Here is a 16,725-nt window from a genome sequence, read left to right as displayed (position 1 = left end):
ATGTAGATTCAACATTCACCATTAAAGGAACCATTGCAAGTAAGAAAGAGAAAATTGGATATCATAGTAAATTACAGACTACTTTATATTAGTGCTTCTCAAAATGATGATCATGTAGTATTATTGCATCATAAGGTTATTGCAATTTAAAATGAGGAAGGCTTGAGTTTCCATCCAGGCCTTTGGCCCTGAAATAGGCCATATATTCAGTAACATGAGTTTCCCGGTATATAGGTGGATTACTTTCTGTTAGGAGCTCTTTTATTGGTGCATATGGTTTAAGTTTATTAGCTGTACTTGGATAGAAAAAACACGCCACCGATACCCTTGGTACTTGTCCTGCCAGCACCCTATGCTCCACGCTTCTGAATTTGTCATTTGTGATGAGCTAATAAAGGAGAAGAGAAACCTCGTTTGTCATTAAAGACCAGGGAAAAATGGTGCTTGAATTTATAAAACATTTTTTTTCATCCGTTAGGCACAAGAATCATAATATAGTGATAATTATAAGACCATACCTGAATGAAGTCACCAATGTTAATCACAAAAGCGCCTGGAAGAGAAGGAACATCAACCCAGTTACTTTGATGAAGAACTTGGAGGCCTCTGATATTGTTTTGAAGGAGAATGGTCAGGAAAGATGGGTCTGAATGCTTGGTTGCTCCCAGCGTTAAGTCTGGCTCGGGGCAAGCAGGGTAGTAGTGGCATACCAGGGACTCAGTTTCCATGCATCCTATGCTGGCAAGGTAGTCACTGTGAAGCCCCAAAGCCTCTGATAGAAGTTCAGATAGTGTCTTTCTTAGCTTGATCATGTGTTTTATGTATTCACTTACAGCTTCCCTGCGAAAGTTTTTCAAGAATTTTCTGAGTATGCATCTGTTGTTGCATGCTTGGTGCTTAAATTGCATTTCATATATTACCTGCATATTGGAGGAAAATTGTGGGGGTCTAGTTGGCCATCATGGAAATCAAATGCTATTGAATCCCTCCAGTTTGCAGCTCCTTTGTTTACAAGGAGATTTCCATTGCAGAAATACCTAACAGGCTGCTTATAATCCCGCGAGTACCATTCCATCTTCACATCCTTTGGTTGTTCATGGAATCGGCGCACACCTTCTAGCATTCCATCCATAATGCAAAGAGAAACGCCATGGTTAACAACTTGAAAGAAACCCCATGTTTCTGAAGCTTCCAAGATTCCAGTCAATATCTCCTTCCGTCGGCTACCTTCAAAGCCTTCCAGATCTATCACTGGAACTTGGAAACAAACTGTACTAGTACTGCTAGCATTAAGGTTTTTCAGGCTTTCCAGGGGATGGATGAAGAACTTGGGAATCTTGACAGCACCAGAGTCAACAAGTCCTTTAACCCCTGCTTTAGTTTCATCAAAGTCCTTCAGTTCCTTTGCTCTATCATAACTTGAACCCTCTTCGGAAGCCACTTCCATGTCAACAAATGATACCTGGAAATTACTGAAGGAGAATGGAAGGGGGTCTAATTTTAGCTGTTAGTTGTGACCATCTAAGCAGAACAGGGGAAAAAGATGGTAAAGATGCTTAGACCGAATGAAAAGAATGGCGTTTCAAAAGGAGCACTAAGCAATGACCATTCATGCATGAGAAGTTTACAATCTCAAAGATGCTTGGCTGAATGAATGAATGATTGAAAGAAAATGGTCAGAACAAATGCCTTTGAGCTTATATGGTAAGTGGTGAGTAGTATTATTATAAAAATATTGTAAGGAGATGAGCAGTGGAAAAAGGCCAAACGTAGCGAGATACCCGCATAAGGCGATTCCTTGAAAATCACAATCTTGATACGTTACAAAACACTTACTTCATGGACAATATTAAACAACATGTTTTTCCTTAGATTTGTCTGGGCCTTTTCCCAAAAACAGAAACACTTCCCCTTCACAAGTGTAGCCTCATAAATTCTGCAGGAAAAAAAAATTGGGATTTTTATCAGAGGGAAATATTCTTCAAAATCCAGCTAGGCATAATTGTTGGCCCTGCTTGTACAAACAAGATTTTTTTTTTGGTTTACAAATATTTCATATATGCCTAAGCAAATGAACATCTCACAGAAAAAATATATAAAGAATAAAAAAGAGGGAGAATAGAATAGCCCAGGCTTGAGTTACTGTTGAGAATTAATATAAAAATTTTGATTAAATGCATGATATGATGGTATTGAAGATGCTATATAAACTTTAAATTTATGGTGGACTGAGTTCAGTAATCAGTACCAATTCCAAACGAAAATTATAGGCCAAATGAGTTTACATTTTTTGCCAACTTGAATTTAGCTGTATGTGCTTGGATGTGGGAATAAATATTGTGAGTAGTACAACCCCCTTGCATAAAAATATTAAGTCATAACAGTGAGTTTTTGTATTGTTTTTAGTTTTCTAGCATTGAAACTATTTATTTCATTTTCTTTCAGGTATTTTCATTCCATTTTCATTTTTAATTGTTCATGTTCATCCATATGTTTCACCGACCATAATTAGTTTACAAGTTCATGTATCATATTTTTATACATATTGAAATTAGGAACATGTAAATGGAAAGATACTGTGTTAAAGCGCCAATAAAATGCTTGAAATGGCTGTAACACCAACTACAGGGCACCCATCCGGATAAATCAAGCCAACAAAACAACATAGACGACAAAGTACTTTATAAAAAAAATAAAATACAAGACCAGGATCAAGACATAGTTCACATCAATATGACAACAAAAGATCTTGTAATAAACTATATCTTTGGATTAAAACTGAGAAGTTATAAAGATGAAAGCGCTTAGGCTTTTAATCTCTCAGCTAATCCAAGCGATCTAGTAGCTGATCATCAATAACAAATTCAAAAGTTTGGAGCATAGAGTGCTGGCGATGGACGGTTGCAGTTTTTTTCCTTTATCCAAGTTCTGCCAATAGTTTGAAGCCATATGGGTCGATAAAGGAACTTTTATCTGAAGAAAACCCATCTATATACAGGGAAATTCAAATTACTGGTCCTGAATATGTAACCTATTATCAATCAAAAGAACCTGATGGCGGTTCTGCCCTGCCTCATTTCAAGCTTGCATCGTAATTTATGGTCTTTTGTTTAATTTTCTAGAAACAATTTTTTCCCTGAGTTTATCTTAATCTCATATTTATAGCAATAAAATGGACCAAAATGTCTATGGTCTTAATCAATTTCAGGCTGATAAAGCTTGAAAACTATGTCTATCTGTTCTTATGTAACCAAGTATTGTCAGTTGCTTGTGATAGAAGTAACAAAAATTTTAACAGAATTGTCATGCCACTGCTAGATTACTTTTCTCAAATCCTAGTCCCAATATATGCACATTTCATAAAAAATTACTAGCAGTATTAGTTGTTTGGTTCATAATGATTTTACCTTCCCACACTCAAATTTTTTAATTGTAAACCTCATGCTTAATAAATTGGATTTCTTTATTTTTCTGTCACAAAAATCGAATTAATACTAATTTATTATCCAATTTGATAAGAATTAAATTCAAAGTATACTCTTATATTCTTCTAATTGACTTTTCAATAAATAGAATCAAATTTGTTACATTATTTTTTATATAGAATTAATATATTTTTTTATTTGAATTTATCAAAATTTAAATATGGATCATTGAAAAAAATTTAATATTCTACTAATAGTGCGCATCAATTAGCGAATTTGTACTGTTTATTTATTTATTTATTTTTATCTAATGAAAAAAATCAGATAATACACACCCTAGAACCAACTTGCTGAAAAAAGAAGTAGAAGGGAGGATATATTGCCCCACACCCACGGCTAGTCAAGGATTTGACAGCAGGCCAATGTCCCTCATGACCATAACTAAACTTAACCGTTTATCCTTGCTGCCAAGACCTCTAGGACAACCTCAGACATTAACTCAAAACATCCAAGCAATAGTTGATCAAATAAAAAAATGTTCCAAGTTAAACCAACTAGAAAGAATATATGCCACCGTGATCAAAACAAATGCAAACCAAGACTGTTTCTTGACGAACCAATTCGTCAGTGCATGCACCATTTTTTGCCGCATGGATTATGCAATTCTAGCCTTTTCCCAAATGCAAAAACCCAATGTTTTTGTCTATAATGCATTAATTAAAGGCCATGTTCATTGCCATCACCCTTTCCAAGCTTTAGATTATTACAAACATATGCTGAGAGCTGGAGTTTGGCCCACAAGCTTCACGTTTTCTTCATTAGTTAAGTCTTGTGGTTTGGTTTCTGAATTTGGGTTCGGAGAAAGTGTTCATTGCCATGTTTGGAAACATGGGTTTGAGTCACATGTCTTTGTTCAAACTGCTTTAGTTGATTTTTATGCAAATGTTGGAAAAATCGTTGAATCGAAAAGGGTGTTTGATGAAATGCCTGAAAGAGATGTTTTTGCCTGGACAACTATGGTTTCGGGTTTCTTGAAGGCTGGGGATTTGGGTTCTTCGAGGAGATTATTTGATGAGATGCCTGAAAGGAATACTGCCACGTGGAATGCTATGATTGATGGGTATGCAAGAGTAGGGGATGTGGAGTCAGCTGAGTTATTTTTTAATCAAATGCCTGTAAAGGACGTAATTTCTTGGACTACAATGATCAACTGTTATTCTCAGAACAAGCTATTCGGAGAAGCATTAGCTGTTTTTGAGGAAATGAGAAGAAATAAGGTTAGTCCAGATGAAGTGACCATGGCAAGTTGTATTTCAGCTTGTGCTCATCTTGGAGCACTTGATACAGGAAAACAAATACATCATTATGTAATGGAAAATGGATTTAATCTTGATGTCTATATAGGGTCTGCATTAATTGATATGTATGCAAAATGTGGGAGTTTAGAGAAGTCGCTTTTGGTGTTCTTTAAATTAAGAGAGAAAAATCTGTTTTGTTGGAATTCGGTAATTGAAGGGCTTGCAGTTCATGGTCATGCAATAGAAGCACTGGCAATGTTTGACAGGATGGAGAGGCGGCATGTCAAACCAAATGGGGTTACTTTTGTTAGTATTCTTAGTGCCTGCACTCATGCAGGACTTGTTGAAGAAGGCCGTCAGAGGTTTTTAAGCATGACTCGTGATTATTCAATCCCCCCTGGAGTTGAACACTATGGATGTATGGTTGATCTATTGAGCAAAGCTGGGTTGCTTGAAGATGCACTATTCTTGATAAGGAGCATGAAGTTGGAACCAAATTCTGTTATTTGGGGTTCATTGTTAGGTGGGTGTAAGCTTCATAAGAATTTGGAGATTGCTCAGGTTGCTGTGGATGAACTGATGGTTTTAGAGCCATACAGTAGTGGCTATTACACCCTTTTGGTTAACATGTATGCTGAAGTTAATCGATGGGGCCAGGTTGCAAAGGTCAGGCATATGATAAGAGAATTAGGCGTAGAAAAGAGGTGTCCTGGGTCCAGTTGGATTGAAATGGAGAACAAAATTCATCAGTTTGCTGCATCTGATAAGTCCCACCTGGCTTCAGATGAGATATACTTGATTCTGGCTGAATTAAATGTGCAGCTGAAACTAGCTGGCTATGTACCTGAACTTGGTTCTATAATATAGAAGTTTAGAATTCTTGAGAGGAAATGACATGTAAAACCAACTGCAGCTTGTGAAAGTTCATGTGCCATGTGCATCTAGCTCCACCGTCAGTAAACTTCCTCTTTCTAACTTTTTTTCTTTTTAAGTTATCATCATATTTGTTTAATTGATTAATTTGCAGGATGCTTGTTTTTAGCGTAGATTAAAAAAAAAACCTTAATGAACATATTGACACATTCGTTGAGGCCAGCTAATTCGGAATCTTGGTGCCTCTCCATCTAATTATTTGGAGTTCATTATCTAAGATTATATAAACTTTTGGTTTACTTTTGGATTAGCGGTATAGTTTACTTGTTCTTAAGGTAGTTTGGAATGGCTTTGACTACTGGAATTGGCATAGGGTATAATTCACACTTTTTTTTTCCCATTTATTAGTAGCATTTGATTGCAAGCTACCAAATTTGCAGATGTTCCTGGAATTAACATGCTTTTTGGTGTTCTTTAATTGTCATTTCTTTTATAATTAAAAAAAAAAAAAGGGGCCAATGCCAGTTGTTTAATTGGGATAACTTTTTATGGTGTTAGTTTTTTTTTTTTTTTAATATCATACTGACATTATTGGAAGAGTAAATTAGTATTCACTTTGTTTTACCTTTAATTGTGTGGAATGGTACGCTGGCCCTTGGTGAAAACACATTGATGTGTTTTCCCGAGTGTCATCCTTGGTTATAGAGTGATAATCTGAAAATATGACACATGGTAGCTTTCATACAGTCAAAGATGAGACCTTATATCCAAATAAAAAATAATAATAATAGAAAAAGAAGATTAGACTTTTCTTTCACTCATTGTTTTTTTATTCTTAGTTTTAAAAGTATTTTAGTTGATCCATGCAGATGTTGTTTGAGGAATGTAGTCATTTTCTTGAGATATTGGAGGCCATCAGAAGCTTGGGCCTGACAATTTTGAAAGGGGTTACAGAAGCACATGGTGAGAAGACTTGATATGTTTTGTGGTTGAGGTAGGATTTATTTTCCAGGATGAATTATGTGGCATATTAGGGCATACACATGAATTTAATTGCCAGTCTATTGGACCACTTGGGCATCTCATTTTCCACCTTTAATAGTGCACTATTTGCGAGCCACAATATCCAAGCATTTCTTTCAAATTTGTAAGTTTTCAAAGTTCATCTCCTACATATTGAATGCTGAAGATTGATGTCTAAGTTGCTTGCACTGATGGAAGCAATTTGTGTCAATGAAAAGAATAGAAAACAAGAGTACATGTTCTTGTGTTGTGTCTTTTTGTCCTTGCATTTGAGGCTGTGATCTATGCATTCCATCAATTATGTGTGCCTGCTCAAAACGTACTCATGGATGCTAATGGAACATGTCAATGACTTCCTTTAGATATTTATGAAATTTATACATTGAATCTATTATAAGCTGTAACTCCTAAACCCCTTGCATGTATGAACTGCCAAACAATTCATTTTTTTTAATCCTCTTTTAACTTTGTTTCCCATTTATAAACTAATTTCCAATTATGAACACATTGCAGGGACAGAAGAACAGAGTTAGGCATAGAATGGATATCTATGGTTACTTGTGCAAATTTTGCAATCCAGGGCTACAAGCTAGCTACAATGGCTTGTTACCTCTTGCAGGCAGTAACAGTGGCTCCTACTGTGAAATAATGCGAGTGATTTGTGATATTTTATTGGCTCTATGGTTTTTGTCTCTTGTCTTTGTCTCCTGATGCCCTAAAAAATATTTGAAGTAGGGGAAAAATAGAGAAAGTATAGTTAAGAAACATTTTGTGACGAGTTTTTTTGCTTCTGTTCTTCATAGTTTGTGGAAATGCCATCAGTCATTTTCTTTTCTCCTTACCAATTTACATTACACATCTTCAGTTATTTGCAAGTTTTGATAATATTACAATCTGGGGTGCCTTAGCTAGATATTTTCCAACTGTTACTGCTTTAAACTTTGGTTCTCTACTTATGAACATGTAGATTCAACATTCACCATTAAAGGAGCCATTGCAAATGAGGAGAAAATTGGATATCATAGAACGTTATTCGCTAAATTACAGACTACTTTATATTAGTGCTTCTCAAAATGATGATCATGTATGTAGTCAAACTCTTGCCTTAGCTTATTCATTTTTTTTAAACTCATAAGTCAACGTGCTTCAAGCAGCATTGAACTTTCCAAAATTTTGTCAAATATCATGAAAGCCAAAACTGATGTGTTGCTCAACTGTAATTCTTCCCTTACTTTTATGCACTGCTTTATTTGTATACATAATGTAAAACTTTTTCGATTTTACAATATTTTTTAACTCTTGATTTTAATAAATTTAAAAAATTAAGAAAGATAAATAAAAATAAAAAATATTTAAGTTTATCCTTTCATTTATTGAAATTAGCAATTAAGAAAAAAAATATTGTAATGCTCCCATTTAAGCAAGAGGACAATAAACATGAGTAGCTAAGACCGGCTGAGATTATCAAACCCCCCATGCCCTGGCTACTTCTATAATTCTCTGGTGGCCAGTAGGGGTCTTATTAATCAATCTGTCAAATCAAATGGAAAACATCCCTGAAGTCTACGGCCACTTGGATGAATATGACTATGCAAAACAACTGAAGGAATTCCTTGAGACGAAAGCTGGAGTGAAGGGGGTTGCAGACTCTGGAGCAATCAATATTCCTAGAATCTTCATCCATCCACCGGAGAATCGACCCAAATCAACATCGAATGGCACTGATACTTGTCCTCGAGTCCCTATTATCGATTTTGAAGGGTTAGAAAATGGGAAGCGAATGGAGATTGTCAATGAGATACGTGAAGCAGCAACAACATGGGGCTTCTTCCAAATGGTCAACCATGGAGTTCCACTTGCCACAATGGATAAATTGTTGGAGAGAGTGCGTCAGTTTCATGAGCAACCCCAAGAGGTGAAAGAGGAATGGTACTCGGATGATGAAACAAGAAAGATCAGGCTCTATAGCAATGGATATTTCACTGCATCGAGGGCGGCATATTGGAAGGACACTTTAATCTTTCTTGCTGCCCAACAACTTGAAAAAGAACGAGTTCCTCAAGTTTGCAGGTAACTAAAAGATTCTAGAATTGATAGTGAAAAGCTTATCTGCTAGCCTTGTAGTAATTGATTTCATGGATAATTTATTTTTTTTTATGCAGAGATGCTGTTATTGAGTACACAAAATGTCTGATGCGATTCAAGGAGACAGTGTCTGAATTACTCTCAGAGGCTTTAGGGCTGAGTGGTGATTGCCTAGCCAAAACTGAGTGCATGAACTCTGTTACACTGGCGTGCCATTATTACCCGGCTTGTCCTCAGCCTGAGTTGACTTGGGGGATATCGAGCCACACGGACCAAGATTTCATAACGTTACTCTTGCAAGATGACGTTGGTGGCCTCCAAGTTCTTCACCAAGATGAGTGGGTGGATGTACCCATTATCCATGGAGCCCTTATTTTAAACTTTGGTGACTTGATGCAGGTATTCCCTTCAAATGTGCTTTCACTGTTTCACATGAAAACATATGAACAAAAGAAAACAAATCAATATATTGCTCATATCCTTTAGATTTCTTTAATTTTTTTGGATGACCATTCCATAGTGATTCATTTTTCCACATGAAATCATGTGAGGGGAAGAAAAAGATACCAAAAGTTATCACTTCTTGGAGTTTGATATAAAGAATATTTCTGGGATTCGCAGGCTTATTCAGGTAATCCATTTATCTGTATGCTCTCTTTTGCAGCTGATAACAAATGACAAGTTCAAGAGTGCCCAGCACAGGGTGCGGGTGGTGCCAACGAATACCAGGGTATCAATTGCATCTTTCTTCTTTCCAACCTTTGCTAACCAAGGAAAACCATACGGACCAATTAAAGAGCTTCTGTCTGAGAAAGATCCACCCATTTACAGAGAAACTAGTCTTCAAGAATATATAACTTATATGAAGTCAAAAGGGCCAAATCCATCTGCATCCCTTCCTCATTTCAAGGTCTCGTCTTAACTGTGTTCTAGTTCTTAAAATTTCAGGGGGAGTGAACCAGTAGTTTCTAATTTTATCTTTGTTTGTTCCTGCAGTGATTGCAAATAAGATTTTAATAAAACAAGAGCCTTCCAGCTTATTAATGATTAGAAACCATCTCTGGTTCATAATAATTTTATTCAAGTTAAAAGTGTTGTGGCTGTGGTATGCTTTTTTAAAATTTACAATATGGTAGTACTAGATTTTAAATCATGGAATCAGAATTTGCAAAAGCTTTACCCTGTCTGTTACTTTAAGTTAAGGAGTCATAAGAAAAGAACAGAGGGGGATAAGTCAAACTTCTCCTAACAACAGAAGGTATAATTTAGAAAAAGCAGGAATATTACGTGAATATAATTAACAAATATGGAATCCTTTAAGAGCAAACATGCATCATCAAGAACATGTTCATTCCAATTTAAAAAGCAACTTAGACAAGTAGCGATTACATAGTTTAATCACATTGCAGTTGAAGATGCAGTAAGTAATTGACGAAATGAAAGGCCAGATTAATGAAGTATTTTAGGTAATGACAAAAATTGGAACACCATGAAAGAAACCCATCAAACTAAAACAAAAAAGAAATATGAAATCTTCACCAGTTAACCTTAAAGAAAAAAAAAAAAACCATTTTTCTTTTAAGAGAATGATCAGGTAGAGCTAATACTAAGATGCCATCATCATGGCAATCAAACCAATAGGGAAACAATATCACAATCATCACTTCATTCTCCGTACACCCAAAACTATTTTCAAAAATGTAAATCAATGAAAATGAGAAACAAAGTAGAAAATGTTTTAAAAGGAAGTTCTTTTTCAGGATCCAAAAACAAGCAGAACAATCTTGAAACATAGGTAATAACATAGCAAAGTTTAAAAAGTAATAAAAAACAATAGCAAATACTATCAATTTGCAAAGGTAAAGAGAATGATCAGATAGAGCTAATACATTATAGTTGCCATCATTACGGCAATCAAACCAATAGGGAAACATTCAGTTCATCATCTCATTCTCCATCCACCTTTTAAAAAAACCAAACACCAGAACCATTAACAGTGTTAAACCAGAGAACAATTGCCAAAGCTAACAAAACATAAAGCACAAGCAAACAAGATAACCAAAGTAGAACTAAGTACTACTATGTCGAAACGGCTTGTCTGATCTTCCTCAGGTATTTGGGCATAAAACTCTAACAACACAGAGTAATATATAGGCGGCGAGTTAAAACTTGAAACCCTAATACTATCAGAAAAGTCTGTTGGACTTGGTCGAACGCCCAAATGCATTCTTTGACGTTTATTGATATGGCCCAAACTCCCTAGTTTGATCAACATAGTGAATGACCGTAATACCCTCAACTTTGAAAATATTTCTTTTCCCTACAACATTACCCTTCACCATGCAGCGTTCGCCGCCACGGAGTGTGGCCAAGCGCCAGCTGTCAAGCTCGTTCAGAACCAACGTTCTATATTTGTAAGTATCTTGCTTCGGCTCCTCTTTTAAACCATCTCTATCGATTTCTAACAACTTAAATTTTTATTCTTTGTCATTTTTACTGCAATTTTTGTCTGGGTTTTCTTTTAAAAGCGAAACAGTTAGTAAAAATCTCAACTTTTGTGCAGTTTTGATCGGAACAGAGTAAAAACACTAGAAGCTTTACAAGGAAAAATTCTCTCATCCTTTCCTTTTTCTTTTAATATTTGGGTTTCGTGATTTTGTGGCTCGGGTGCTGACTATACCAATATTTTGATTGAAAGACAGAAACTTTATGGTAGATTTGTGAATGTGATTCTTAACCGGTGTCAATCACAATATTCAAAAGCAGAGGGAATAATATAACTAGATAAAGAGAAAGAGGCAAAAAAATGTGGCTCAAGTTTCTTTGAAGCTTGAAGTTGATAAAAAGGCTGGTTATAATACCAGATTATTACTCAAATATAGTTCTGGTGATGAAGATTATGTTGGTGATACCAAGAGGAAATTAGAGTTTGCTTGGCTCACAAAGGCTCTTGAACCAGCTCTGCAATTGTGTAGGTGGGCAATAGGGCTGTTTTATGTCAATTGTTTTCCATAATCTTGTTAGCTAAATTGATTACCACGTTATCATTGTCATGGTTTTAAAACTCGAGATCAAGAATATGAGCTTATGTTAGCTAGTTTCGAAGTTTCATTGTATTTTGAATAGCGATTAGTCACACTATTTTTTTTTTTTTTTTGCTAATTTTGGCTTTGTGGTTATAAGGGTCGATTTAATTTAATTTGAATATTGCAGGAAATGAAGTAGGGGATAAATCCCCGCCTGTTGATCGATCAATCTCAGAAATCATACCTAGCGTTCAGAGAAGTAAGACTGGAATTGAAGGTTGGAGCTTGAGTGGTCTTACCATAGGCCTATATCTTATTTACCTTCATCAGGCTTCTTTGGATCCATTTGAGGATGTTAAGGGTGTGAACATCGTATCAGATTCAATTGTAATTGTTGAACCCTTGTATGAAGTGCCTCTGCAAAAAGTTTTTAATTTTTTTTTTTTGGATAGGTATGACATAGGGTCTTATTAAGATGCTTTTATGAAGTAGGTCCGAGGACTGATATAGCATATTGAATTAACGAAAGGATGTTATAAGGATAATGTTGCCATCCTTGCAAGGATCACCATGCTTAGAGAAAGCAATGTTTTAAAATCTGTAAAGAACTCTAGCGTGATGAGTCCTGGATATTCTATAGGAATTGATCCTCTAAAAAAACTTGTAATATTTGGAATCCTTGGAACTCATACTGTCAATGACCTTATTACTGGTACTGTTTCATCAGTCAATGGAGAGGTCACATTTGAAGGCTATTCAACACACTTTGGCACGGCTGAAGCTGCCCGTTGGTTTCTTCACCGTGAAGTAGGAATGATAAGGAAGTGCTTGGTGAAAAATGAGATGGTTAAATTTTATGATGTCTCTTCTGGGATGTTTCAATTCTGTTTTAGGCTTCTCTGAACAACTCCCGCCCTGCCCCTTGGTTGTGCATCGCTTCTCTTCCCCTTCCGCGAATTTTAAACCCAAAATTTTATTTTCATAGTTGTAGCAAGCCTAATTCATTTACTGGGGTTTACGTTGAGGCTGGTGGGGCATTCTCCTGGAGCTGCAACAGCTTCTTTAATTGCAATAATGCTTCATAAAAAGTCGAAAAAGGAGGTGGGATTTAGCCCTGACATTGTCTCTGCTGTTGGATATGCGACTCTTCGTGTTTCCAAATAACTTGCTGAAAGTTGCTATGATTTTGTTACAACCATTGTATTGCAGATAAGCCTGATTCATCTACTTGTGCACTGAACAAGCTTATTTTTGGAATATTTCCTTCTATTAAATTGGTGTTTCGTAATTTAGTAGTTTTCCTTGTACATCTTTTGCCTTCTAGTTCTTAATGCTTTTTGTTTTTCCTTGCATACAGGATGACATTGTACCTAGACTAAGTATAGCATCTCTAGCAAGGCTGAGGAATGAAATGCTTCAAACAGACTGGTAAACACACAAACATTATCTAATTAACATATATATAAATTTTCCTTCTGAAGTTTCATTTATGAGATTTGAAACAAAAGAAGCATGTGAAAAAGATACTTAGATGGAGGACAAAAGCATCTTGAGTCGCAGAAATGCTACAAACCCAATTAGCATTGATGTCAAGGAAAAATTTTCACAACAAAAGTGCTTGTATTTGCATATTGTCTTTAGCTCAAATTGTTGGAATTAGCAAACTCTTAAAGTTTTTTATTTATGATTTGAAGGTTTTTCTCTTTATTGTTTTGTAATTTTGATGATGTTGAGGAACAAAATAATTTGCCATGAATTGTTTTCAGACCTAATTTACTTTTAGTTCTTCTCCTTGTATAAACCGTTGATAACCAGCCTAATCCTGATTCTTTAAAAATATGTAAGTACTATCTTGCTTTTAATTTAAATAATCCACCAATTCAAAATGTCATAATGATAAATTTTTAATTGATACGGCCAAATTTTTTTGTTCCCTCCGTGTGGCTAATTCTTCTGAATTTATATCAATGCCTGAAACATTGTCCACTTACTTTGTTAGGTGAAGGTAATCTGGTTAAGAAAATGGAAACCTATTATCTTGCTGTTAATGGCTTTATAAAATCCATTTTGAGTGATTTAAATGATGTCAAGGGAAGCAAAATTTATCGTTCTTGTTTGTAGATTTGGTGTAGAAAATAAAATATATCTGTAGTGATAGAGAGCAATAAAAGATCACATACCAAGCTGAAAGGGGCCGTGGGCCGTGGCTCATGGATTCTAAGATCAGGAAATAGAATGAATAATATCATTGTTATTCCTACCTAATAATTTTCAAACTTAGACCTTAAAAAGTTCAAATGAAAAAAAAATTCCAATATTCTCAATTGTCTACATTAAGAACTCTTAACAAGTATGCTACAGTATTGTGAACAGTGTTGCACTTTGGTACTCTACAGTAGTGTGAAAAGTAACCGACCTTTGGGAAAAAAAGAAGAAACACAAAAAAGAAAGGGAGAACAAAGGATATGCTCCTGCATCAAGGAAAGGAGCATAGGACTTTTACATGTAAAAGAAATTCTTGAATTTTATCCTTTTCAATATTCTCAACCCAAACACTGATAACATTAGTGTTTGGACCGTAGAGTTTCCTATGCCAGCAAGGCCAGGGAACTTTCATGTTCTCAAAGCACTTATACCCATGGGGTAGGGCTAGATTATGGGGTGAACTAATCCTGTTTGTTCTTTTAGTTTGTTTTCAGTTCAAGAAATTGTTGATTTCTTGTGTGCATCAATGAAACACTGTAGCTATAGGAGATGGGTACAATAACCTGCATCAAGCAACTTATTTTTCTTATATATTTAATTTAATTACATATCTTGTGTAGAAGTGGCTATTCTTTGTCACGTAAAGATATTCTGGTTTTCAAGCTGGCATCTACATGCAGACTTAAATTTAGTCACAATAAGAATTTAATTGCATTCCTGTCTTAACAGGATGAGCAGGGTGGAGAAGGCGGACTGGAAAAGTGTAGTAGAAATTGGTCACAAATGCAAAACTGGTTGTCTTCTGGACCAGATGTAGTGATGAAACTTGTTGATTATGCATAGTTCAGTAGCAAAAAAGAATCTTCTGGTAAGTTCTGCACCTATTATCCAGTTGTAGCACCAATTATAAATCGGATATCTCGTTACTTGGAAACCTTCCTTCTTTGGCGACTATTGTCTATCTGATTATGCTTTTCTAACCTGCTATATATGTCTTTGATATCTGTATGTGATGAACTTGTATTCTTTTGCCAATATTTCTGTACTCAATAGCTTCTGGTAACCTGTGTAGTCGCCTTGGAGAAGGGATACATAAAAACTAGCTCTAATGGGTTTTTAAGAACAAGTTTATGGTTTTACTTGGCAGGAAGGATGTGAAAATTTGTTAATTAATAGTTAAACTACAAAGTAAAAATGCGACTATAAATTTTAACTATTAGATTAACAAGTTTTCCATCTTTCTTACCAAACAAAACCTTAGTGTTGGGTCATGTACATTAGTGAAGCTCTGCTGCTTTTAGAATTTGCATTAAACAGTATCTTATGACATATTATGTAACGTTTAGGCTAAGGAGTGTTGGGATCAAATTTGCATCATTTGCTTCTATTATTCATTTACACCTGTACTTGCTCTACGAATGCTGTTTCAATCTATGTGAACAGATAGTGCCTCAAAAAGGGAATCAACTTCGGTCCCTTCAGCCTATATTAGAAACAGAGAATGTTGCTGTACTTCAAAAAGAAGAAGGTGCCTATACAGTGCCAGAGGTAGTATTTGTTCCCGGGACTGTTTACTGCTTGAAGAGGAACGTAGATAATCATGCTGAAAGCAGCGATGACAGGGGTAGGGAATATTTCGGTCTTGGGAGGAGACATCCAGGTGAACATTTCCAGAGGATAATGCTCTCAAGCAACTTAATATCAGATCACAGATGCGATAGCCACTATTATGCTTTACGAGATGTACTAAAAGGTTTGCCTATGTCCCGTGATGAAGGCATTTCAGATAGGACCGTCCAAAAATTTGAACATCTTTTACATTCTGTAAATTGTCAAAGAGATGTATCTTTGGATGCAGATGTTTATATTTTTTTTGAGCCTTCAGCAGGAAAAGGTATAATAGTGCAGGAGCAATTATTCAGTTGTTAATGTGCTCACGTTCCGAAATTTCATACAACTGAGATCATTATCTAATTGATTTGTAGGTGAAATTTCCTTTGTTGGCAAAAGCACTCTCTCTCCCTGCTTCAGTTGATGCTGGTTCTTTGACAAATGCTTCTCTAGGTGTGGCAAGGAAGTTGCGACGTCTGCTTGATTCTAGAAAGCTGGTTTATAATATTAATAATCCCCAATTCCATTCTGTGTGCACTGTAAAACGCATGAATCCACCAGCAAGAGGCACTGTGTCTTCCATTATACCTTGTCAGTATTTGTTGTTGGGGGCTGCTAGAAGCCCTAAGGATCTAACCCTACTCTAAACCATACTTTGCAAAAAGCCCTGCCTTTTCAGCTGCAGTGATGCTCAGAAATTCTTCCAGAAATATCCTACTTTATTGTGCTTGCCTAGCCCGAAAAGAATTCAAGTTCAGCATGGAAATTTCTTACATTTTTTTTTTTAAATAATGAAACGAAAAACTATCCAGCATTATGACATAGTACATCCCATAAATAATTATTACCCGGCTTCCCCACCATATTACCGACCTTAAAAAAGCTATGACTGAGCTAGATTTGGCGGTATTCGTTTGCTTTGCCACTTAGGCTAATCCTAGGGCGGTGTAGCATCCAAGGTGAAGTAGAAAACCACGCTTGATACGCATAAATATCCATATAAAGAAAGCTTTCCTGCAGTGAAAAGAAAGTTGTTGCTTTAAGGACACATTTATCCTCAATCTACATTGTCATAAACCTAACAATAATTTTAAAAAAAAAAAAAACCCCAAAATTTAAATTTTATTGACTGCACTTTTGGAATTGTCAGAAAAGAAACGTTCAACTCTAAAAATGGCC

At 35.7% G+C, this 16,725-nt stretch overlaps 3 protein-coding genes, 1 long non-coding RNA gene, 2 other non-coding genes and 1 pseudogene across 7 annotated transcripts; 3 read left to right on the top strand and 4 right to left on the bottom strand.

Annotated features, from left to right (window-relative positions):
- Positions 1-33: 33 nt before the first annotated feature.
- On the bottom strand, positions 34-1,585 carry LOC111305275 (1-aminocyclopropane-1-carboxylate oxidase homolog 1-like). Its single transcript, XM_022902646.2, has 3 exons — positions 921-1,585; positions 519-840; positions 34-388 (listed from the first exon to the last, which is right to left on the bottom strand). The coding sequence occupies exons 1-3, from the start codon at positions 1,445-1,447 to the stop codon at positions 137-139; spliced, it is 1,101 nt and encodes a 366-aa protein (XP_022758381.1). The 5' UTR covers positions 1,448-1,585; the 3' UTR covers positions 34-136.
- A 2,192-nt stretch (positions 1,586-3,777) lies between these two features.
- On the top strand, positions 3,778-7,462 carry LOC111306119 (basic helix loop helix DNA-binding superfamily protein). The gene is made up of 3 exons (XM_022904027.2): positions 3,778-5,675; positions 6,466-6,590; positions 7,133-7,462. The coding sequence occupies exon 1, from the start codon at positions 3,848-3,850 to the stop codon at positions 5,588-5,590; it is 1,743 nt and encodes a 580-aa protein (XP_022759762.2). The 5' UTR covers positions 3,778-3,847; the 3' UTR covers positions 5,591-5,675; positions 6,466-6,590; positions 7,133-7,462.
- A 503-nt stretch (positions 7,463-7,965) lies between these two features.
- Positions 7,966-9,744, top strand: LOC111305273 (1-aminocyclopropane-1-carboxylate oxidase homolog 11-like). Its single transcript, XM_022902643.2, has 3 exons — positions 7,966-8,689; positions 8,782-9,103; positions 9,369-9,744. The coding sequence occupies exons 1-3, from the start codon at positions 8,163-8,165 to the stop codon at positions 9,624-9,626; spliced, it is 1,107 nt and encodes a 368-aa protein (XP_022758378.2). The 5' UTR covers positions 7,966-8,162; the 3' UTR covers positions 9,627-9,744.
- Positions 8,747-9,405, bottom strand: LOC149512826 (uncharacterized). Its single transcript, XR_016331133.1, has 2 exons — positions 9,272-9,405; positions 8,747-9,127 (listed from the first exon to the last, which is right to left on the bottom strand). It is a non-coding gene; the product is annotated as an uncharacterized LOC149512826 (long non-coding RNA).
- Positions 9,745-10,288: 544 nt separating the features above from the next.
- LOC149512825 (small nucleolar RNA Z102/R77) lies at positions 10,289-10,375 on the bottom strand. Its single transcript, XR_016331783.1, has one exon. It is a non-coding gene; the product is annotated as a small nucleolar RNA Z102/R77 (small nucleolar RNA).
- Positions 10,376-10,570: 195 nt separating this feature from the next.
- On the bottom strand, positions 10,571-10,657 carry LOC149512824 (small nucleolar RNA Z102/R77). Its single transcript, XR_016331782.1, has one exon. It is a non-coding gene; the product is annotated as a small nucleolar RNA Z102/R77 (small nucleolar RNA).
- Positions 10,658-11,510: 853 nt separating this feature from the next.
- On the top strand, positions 11,511-16,370 carry LOC111306440 (uncharacterized; annotated as a pseudogene). Its single transcript, XR_016331733.1, has 10 exons — positions 11,511-11,521; positions 11,569-11,675; positions 11,775-11,801; positions 11,918-12,117; positions 12,223-12,572; positions 12,741-12,960; positions 13,088-13,158; positions 14,665-14,803; positions 15,379-15,829; positions 15,921-16,370. The product of XR_016331733.1 is annotated as an uncharacterized LOC111306440 (transcript).
- Positions 16,371-16,725: the final 355 nt, after the last annotated feature.

The sequence above is a fragment of the Durio zibethinus genome, chromosome 21, assembly GCF_047325235.1.
Source record: "Durio zibethinus cultivar Kanyao isolate XHJ-2024 chromosome 21, ASM4732523v1, whole genome shotgun sequence".
In the NCBI taxonomy this organism is placed as follows: domain Eukaryota; kingdom Viridiplantae; phylum Streptophyta; class Magnoliopsida; order Malvales; family Malvaceae; genus Durio; species Durio zibethinus.
Note: the sequence above shows the minus strand (reverse complement) of the source record. Positions and strands in the feature narration are given on the sequence as shown.

Coding starts and splice junctions, on each gene's coding strand:
- LOC111305275 (XM_022902646.2), bottom strand. CDS start 1,447: ATGGAAGTGGCTTCCGAAGAGGGTTCAAGTTATGATAGAGCAAAGGAA. Junction 841..920: donor AATTTTCCTCCAATATGCAG/GTAATATATGAA, acceptor AAACTTTCGCAG/GGAAGCTGTAAGTGAATACA. Junction 389..518: donor ACATTGGTGACTTCATTCAG/GTATGGTCTTAT, acceptor CTCCTTTATTAG/CTCATCACAAATGACAAATT.
- LOC111306119 (XM_022904027.2), top strand. CDS start 3,848: ATGTCCCTCATGACCATAACTAAACTTAACCGTTTATCCTTGCTGCCA.
- LOC111305273 (XM_022902643.2), top strand. CDS start 8,163: ATGGAAAACATCCCTGAAGTCTACGGCCACTTGGATGAATATGACTAT. Junction 8,690..8,781: donor CGAGTTCCTCAAGTTTGCAG/GTAACTAAAAGA, acceptor TTTTTTATGCAG/AGATGCTGTTATTGAGTACA. Junction 9,104..9,368: donor ACTTTGGTGACTTGATGCAG/GTATTCCCTTCA, acceptor TCTCTTTTGCAG/CTGATAACAAATGACAAGTT.